The 7387-nt window shown below is 47.7% G+C and overlaps 1 protein-coding gene across 1 annotated transcript in view; it reads left to right on the top strand.

Moving 5' to 3' along the window:
- Positions 1-1033: 1033 nt before the first annotated feature.
- The window catches only part of ADAR (adenosine deaminase RNA specific), a 26880-nt gene continuing 20526 nt past the window's right edge, over positions 1034-7387 (top strand). Inside the window, 3 exon segments of the mRNA XM_023213860.2 lie at positions 1034-1460; positions 6753-7384; positions 7386-7387. The exon segment at positions 7386-7387 is cut by the window's right edge and continues 802 nt beyond it. Of these exon segments, the coding sequence (XP_023069628.2) occupies positions 1143-1460; positions 6753-7384; positions 7386-7387 (952 nt within the window). The 5' untranslated portion in view covers positions 1034-1142.

The following is a 7387-nucleotide window of genomic DNA, read 5'->3' as shown; positions in this document are numbered from 1 at the left end:
CCCCCCCCCCCCCCCCCCCCCCCCGTCTCTACTAAAAAATACAAAAAAATAGCGGGGGCGTGGCAGCGGGCGCCTGTGGTCCCAGCTACTCAGGAGGCTGAGGCAGGAGAATGGCGTGAACCTGGGAAGCGGAGCTTGCAGTGAGCGGTGATTGTGCCACTGCACTCCAGCCTGGGCGACAGAGCGAAACTCCGAATTAAAAAAAAAAAAAGAAGAATCCTGACCATGAAGCAAATCTGACTTTTGTCCCTCCAGATAACAAAAGTTATCTTTTTGAAAGTAATGATGTAATTTGAATGAATGTAGAGAAGCCCCGAAGACTGAGCTTTCCGCCTTCAGACCTGAATTTAGCAGCAGTGTGGCCTTAGTCAAGCCTCGGTTTCTACACCTGCAAAGTGGGAATAATGCCTACCTTGGAGGGCTGTTGTGAAGATTAAGGGAGATGTAAAGTACTTAACCATTGCCTGGTGGGATAGTTTTTATGACCTAGATCCTAAATTGTTCACTGCTGCTGTTGCTACTCTTGGTACTTTTTACTGGCTGGCATCTGCTTAAGTTTGTAACATAGTAGGAGCGTTAACAAGGTCCCACGGTGGGGACCTTCGTCGTTTGAAGAGATCTGCGCTCCCGCCCCCCACTGCTACCCCGCCACATTGGCGACGCGGCCACCGCCGCACTGGCGCAGAGGGAGGGAGGACAGGGCCTCATGCTGTTTCTGGCCTGAAGTTTTGCGTGCCTTTGTTTTTCTTTTGCTCTGCCTAAGGCCTGTGCGGGGAATTAGGAGCTCAGTACTAATTAGGAACGGCGGTTTTCCTAAAGAAGAGTACCAGCCGGGCGGGGGGCTGACGCCTGTAATCCCAACACTTTGGGAGGCAGAGGTGGGCGGATCACTTGAAGCCAGGAGTTCGAGACCACCCTGGCCAATGTGGTGAAACCCTGTTCCTACTGGAAAAAAAAAAAAATCCTGGAGTGATGGCGCGCGCCTGTAATCCCAGCTACTCGGGAGGCTGAGGCAGGAGACTCGCTTGAATCCGGGAGGCAGAGGTTGCAGTGAGCTGATACTGCGCCACTGCACTCCAGCCTGAGCAACAAGAGCGAGACTTCGTCTCAAAAAAAAAAAAAAAGTTCCTGCCGTAGTTCTCATGCAAGGGAGGGGTTCGACTTGCAACCGACCTGAAACCAAGCACTGGCGCAAGATTTGCTCAAGCCCCTCCTCTTGGCCAAACTTTCCGGAGGGGAAGGCTTTGCGAGGAAACGAAAGCGAAATTGAACCGGAGCCATCTTGGGCCCGGCTCGCAGACCCGCAGTTTCCTGTGCCGACGCCTCGGGCCACTTGCAGTGCAGAGCAGCAGGGGTGTGGGGGCCTCGAGGGGCTGGCGCGGCCCAGCGGTCGCGCCAGGGTCGTGCCGCCGGCGGGTCGGGTCGGGCAATGCCTCGCGGGCGCCATGAACCCGCGGCAGGTAAGCCGGGCCGGCCAGGCAGGCCCTGGACCTTCGCCGCCTTCTGCGCTTGTCTTACAACCTCACGGGCTTTGTTCTGGAGTGCGTAGCGTGTGCTGTCTTGTGAGTGTGTGTGTGTGTCGTCTTGCCAGGCAGCATTGCTGGTTTAGGAATTCGTGCGTCTTGTGAGTGTTAGAGCGTGTGTGTGTGGGGTGTGTGTGTTTGTGTCTGTGTGTGGGGGTGTGTGTGGTCTTGCCAAGCAGCATTGCTGATTTAGGATTTTGTGAATTTGTATCCTGCTTATTAATTCTGCACAATGGAACAGTGAGTGAAGAGGGCTTGAGGGAAAATGCGCCCCCATCTGAGTAGGAAGGCCTGAACCCATGTCAAGGCAGACACCCCGTCTCCCTTTCTGCTAGGGCCCCTTGGGAACCCTCTACCCCCGCTTTAGCCCCATTTGAACAACTTTCGGACTCTGAGCTGCGCACACTATCCTTAGCGTACCCTATCCACCTCCCGAAGGCCGTCCGGGAGTTAAAAATGGCCCTTCTTAAGCTGTAGGAGAAAGCTTGTTAACCGCTTTGTAAATTATAGTTAAAAACTGGAAAAACACAAATGTCCTTCAGCAGGTTAACAGATAAACTGCTGAGCAGTGAGAAGGAACTACTGTTACAGATAACAACACGAGTGACTCACAAGTGCGTTATGCTAAGCATGAGAAGCCAGACTCAGAAGACTGCATACTATATGAGTCCATTTATATGACATTCTGGAAAAAAAACACAGTTATAGGGATGGAAAGTGGATCCGTGGGTGCCAGGGACTGGGTATCAAGAAAGAAGTTGATTGTTGAGTGGCATGAAAAAACTTTTTAGGGAAATAGAAATGTTCTGTATCTTGATTGTGGTGGCGATTGTCAAAACTCATAGATTTATACACTTAAAAGGATAAATTTTACTGTATCTAAATTATATACCTCAATTTCGTTAAGATATACATACATACCACTCCTTTGAAAGGATTAGGGACATCTGCCTTGAAGGAAAAGCATTTCTGCACAGGTATCAGTGTATGACACTGTGGAACCTGTGTGGTAAAGGCAAAGGGGGGTAGTGCTTATCTCTTGATCTGGTAGTGAGACCAGATCAAAGTGAAATTTGGGGAGCGATGAATGTTAAACAACTTGTTATGTAATTTGCATAGAGGCGATGCTGAGAGATTTAGAAATGATCACTATGGGTTGCTTGCTCACTTTCTTGCTCTCCTATTCAGTAGCTTTCCAAATGGCTGTTCTCAGTGGTGGCTTGGTTTTTAGGGGATTTAAGGGGGCAAAAAGAAAAATTAATCTCCCCCTCTCCCTCTAACCCTACTGTCCTAAGATATCCTTTAGCAAATTTGTATATCCTTTCTTTTCTCTGTGTTCATTCCTGTGTGCACACACATACACATTCATGGATTTTCTCTTTTTGTTTAGGGAAAAAAAATTATAATGTACATATTCTACAACTTTTTGTTGTTTTATTTAACATATGGTTCCTAAATTATCCCCACGTGAATACAAATAGATGTGACACATTTTGAAAAAATAAAATAACTGACCGGGTGCGGTAGCTCATGCCCGTAATGCCAGCACTTTGGGAGGCCAAGGAGGGCGGATCATGAGATCAGGAGATCAAGACCATCCTGGCCAGCATGGTGAAACCTCGTCTCTACTAAAAATACAAAAATTAGCTGGGTGTGGTGGTACATGCCTGTAATCCCAACTAAGGCAGGAGAATCACCTGAACCCGTGAGGCGGAGATTGCAGTTGAGCTGAGATCGTACTGTACTCCGGCCTGATTGCAGTGAGCCAAGATCACGCCACTGCACTCCAGCCTGGCAACAGAGCGAGACTCCGTATCAAAAAAAAAAAAAAGAAAAAGAAAAATAACTGTGTAAGTACTATTCCATAAAATGAATGTATCATAATTTAACTCTTCTATAGACAGACATTAAAATATTTTCCAGATTTGAGTCAAGAGTAGCAGTTTAAAAAATATTTAGCTTTTAACTGACTTTAGCCACTTTGAAACACAGTTTTTTTTCCCAAGGTCATTCAAAGAGCTAATAGGAGAACACCTAAGTCCCATAATTCAGCTCTGGGAGCCAGCACTCACTCTGTACACACATTTGCCTCTGTTCCTAGCAATATGGTGGGCGCGAGGGTGCAGCAAGAGGAACAAGGAAGAAGATATGATTGCTTGCATAGCGCATAGCGGCATCTTGTTCATGCAGTCATTAATTCAACAAATGTTTGTTGAGAATCAACTTTGTGCCAAGTGCTAGGGAGGCAGAGATGATTGAAGCTAGTCCTTGATCCCCAGGAGCTCACCGTGGAATCAACTGAAGCCCTTCATCAACACTGTGTTGGGAATGTTGAGAATAGAGAGTTGACTATAACTTGTAGGACACCTAATGTTAATTACCTTTCAGGCATTGTAATGTGTTTGTGCCATAAAAAAAAAAAAAAAAATCCAGTAACTCTGATACAAGGTAAAGTAAATGGTTTAACAGGTACTGAGTGGGAGAAGCTCAAGGAGAGGAAACCCCAAGGGCTGAAGAAAGTGGGAATCAAGGAGTTTCTTGAAGCAAGTGGCATTTAAGGAGCTCTATAAGGAAAGGGTCAGAGTTGTGATAGGTGGCGGTGAAGGGAGATGTGCCACCTGGATTGGCATGTAGAGGGATAGGAAGATTAGAGGCCGTTGCAGTGGCCCAGTAAGAGGTAATGAGGGGCTGGAACTGAAAGAAGACATGTAAGAGACAGTACAGAGGTGGCAGACAAAGCGGGACTTGGCAACTACCTGATTAGATCCAGGAGATGAGGCCAGGAGGCAGGCAGCAAGATGACTCAGGTTTCTAGCCTTAGTAGGCTAGGAGGAGAGTGATGCCATTAGCAATAAGAACTACAGGAGAAGGAGCTGAGTTTGAGGGGATCTATTAATTTGGTTCAGAATATGTGCTGCTTGAATTATGGCAGGATATTTAAGTGGACAGAGTGTCGACATAGTTGGAAATTCAGATCTTAAGCTCCCACACAAGGTAGTGGCTGGACATAGTAGATTTGAGTGTTTTCGCTTCAGAGGGCTAGTTTAGGTTCGGGCAGTGATTAAAGCAACCTAGGAAATAAATTATAAAGAAAGAAGAGGTCCTTAAAACCTTGGAGACTGATTATATAAACGGTGGATCTGTTAATACAGTAGCTATTAAAAAATTATAAGGGGTAGGAAAAAGGGACAAAGAAGAAAAAAAAGGTGAAAGACCTTTGGTGCTGTGTCACCCAACCCTGGGAGGAGAATTTTTTAAAAGAAGAGCGCTCAATCCACAGTGAACTAATGCATGTTTGTTAAACAGAATTGACCACCACACAGCAAAGACCCAACTGAAGTTGAAGAGAAGGAATTTTTATGGGACCTGTTAGCATAAGTCAGGGTCCTTCTCCAGTACCATTGGGAAGCTTTGGAAAAGAAAAAGGAGACAGTGGGCCTTGGGTGGAGAAGGGAACTGACATGAGATCCAGGTGGGGTAAGGAGGTACGTGAAGTCAGAGTGGGGAAGAATCAGGGTGAATGAATGGCGGCTTCACCAGGGTCAGGCGAGGAGCAGGTTTCACCAGAGTAAGGAGCGGAAGTTGTAGAAACACAGGAGAAGTCACCATCAGAAAAGAGCAGGAGTCAAGAAACTATGGCCCACAGGTACAGATTACCTGTTTTTATAAATAAAACTTCATGGTAAATGAATTGTAAATAAAGGTTTGGATATTGTGTGAGGCTGTTTTTGCACTACAGTGGCAGAGCTATCTGGCCCTTTATAGAAAAAGTTTGTCAGCCACTGTAAAAGAGTTGCAGGATTTGAGGTCTTGGTGTGATGGCCTAGGTTACAGTCAGAGTGAGATTGAAGGAGTAGCTAGACAAGCCAGTTGTGTGGCAGAAAGGTAGAGATGGAGATCACTGGGTTAAGGATCCCTGTAGCCAGGGCACCGTGAGAGTGATTGACAAGAATGCTAAAATCCCCTAAGTGTGTCAGGATGTGGAAGAGTAGAATGCTAGAGTTATGCAAGAAAGGGTCCCAGCTCTACCTGTGCAGCCTTCAGGAGAGTCTGAGGAGGGGGTGGTGAGTGTGAGCAAATGTTGCCAGAATCCCTTCTCCCAGTCTGCAAGCCTCAGGGAAAGGAAGCAAGGTATTTACTGACACCCCGAGGGTTATAATTACTTCTTGGCTCCATCACCCTCCAATGAATAGCCCTGGGGAGAAGACAGTACTGGTTTGCAGGTGGGTGGGTGGGGAAAGGGGTCACAGGTGCTCGGTGTTCTGGTAAATGTGCAGATGAGAACATGGGGTTGCTTATGCCCTGTGTGTCAGGGTTCAGAAGAACATGCGGTGGAAGCAGCTATGGGGAGGTAGCTAGGGAAGGAGGGCTGGTCTGAGGAGCAGATGCTGCCAGCTCCACACATCCAGGAGAGCCTGGGTGGTTTGGGCAAAAGTCTCTGGCATCCCTTCTGAGCCTGGGTACCACACTGAAGAGTGAGGACAGTGTGCCATTTTTATCAGGAAACCCTCCAGCTCCCTGAAAACCAAATTCTGATCCTCCCGGGATGGCAGTGGAGAGCCACAGAGATGACTCTGAGGTCCCGTGGCCTTTTCCCAGCTGGAGGTTGTTTTTGTTACTGCACTGTTACAGCCTTGGAGGACTGGGGTTCATTTTGATCCAATCAGATTTATTCGTTTGTCATAGTCATCCAAACGATAGATCTTAGAGACAGGTGGGCAGAGGTGCACTAGCTGTGTGCCAGTGAGCCTGACTCGAGAGGTCATCTCGTCCCTTCCCTAGTCCCGTCTCCCTTGGTTATTTCATGTGATTGTACTGGTTATTTCAGGTTTCTGTTTTTGTTTTCAGAACAAAATAACATTTATTTGTTGTTCTAATTTTAAAAGGGTAATTGTTTTGACTAGAAAATTTCCTTCTCAACTCCCTTAAATTCCGTCAAAGGGAAAAGTAAGTTAGGTTGCTGGAGAGGCTATGCTGAGGCCTCAGAACCTCTGTGCTCCTGGAAGCTCTGCGTGCTTTGCCTCCTGCCCCCCTCTCCATGTTCCTGTTGGCAGGCCCCTAGACAGGTTTTAGGAGGTAGGCGAGTCACCCTAGCTGAGTCATAAGCCCATGGCTCAATTGCCTTCTCAGCCCATCAAGGGCTGTTGCACAGGCAGCAAAGGGAGGGGCCTCCACAGGTTCACCACTGCAGCCCTAATTCATTGTCTTTTCCGCTGTCTTATTCTGCAGGGGTATTCCCTCAACGGATACTACCCCCATCCATTTCAAGGCTATGAGCACAGAAAGCTCAGATACCAGCAGCCTGGGCCAGGATCTTCCCCCAATAGTTTCCTGCTTAAGCAAATAGAGTTTCTCAAGGGGCAGATCCCAGAAGCGCCGGTGATTAGAAAGCAGACACCATCACTGCCACCTTCCCTCCCAGGACTCCAGCCAAGGTTTCCAGTACTACCTGCCTCTAGTACCAGAGGCAGGCAAGTGGATATCAGGGGTGTCCCCAAGTGCGTGCATCTCGGAAGTCAGGGGTTCCAGAGAGGGTTCCAGCATCCTTCACCACGTGGCAGGATTCTGCCACGGAGAAGTGTTGATTGCCTTTCCTCACATTTCCAGGAACTAAGTATCAACCAAGATCAGGAACAAAGGATCTTAAAGTTCTTGGAAGAGCTTGGGGAAGGGAAGGCCACCACAGCACATGATCTGTCTTGGAAACTCGGGGCTCCAAAGAAAGAAATCAATCGAGTTTTATACTCCCTGGCAAAGAAGGGCAAGCTACAGAAAGAGGCAGGAACACCCCCTTTGTGGAGAATCACGGTCTCCACCCAGGCTTGGAACCAGCACAGTGGAGCGGTAAGACCAGACGGTCATAG

Source organism: Piliocolobus tephrosceles, chromosome 1 (assembly GCF_002776525.5).
Source record: "Piliocolobus tephrosceles isolate RC106 chromosome 1, ASM277652v3, whole genome shotgun sequence".
In the NCBI taxonomy this organism is placed as follows: domain Eukaryota; kingdom Metazoa; phylum Chordata; class Mammalia; order Primates; family Cercopithecidae; genus Piliocolobus; species Piliocolobus tephrosceles.
Note: the sequence above shows the minus strand (reverse complement) of the source record. Positions and strands in the feature narration are given on the sequence as shown.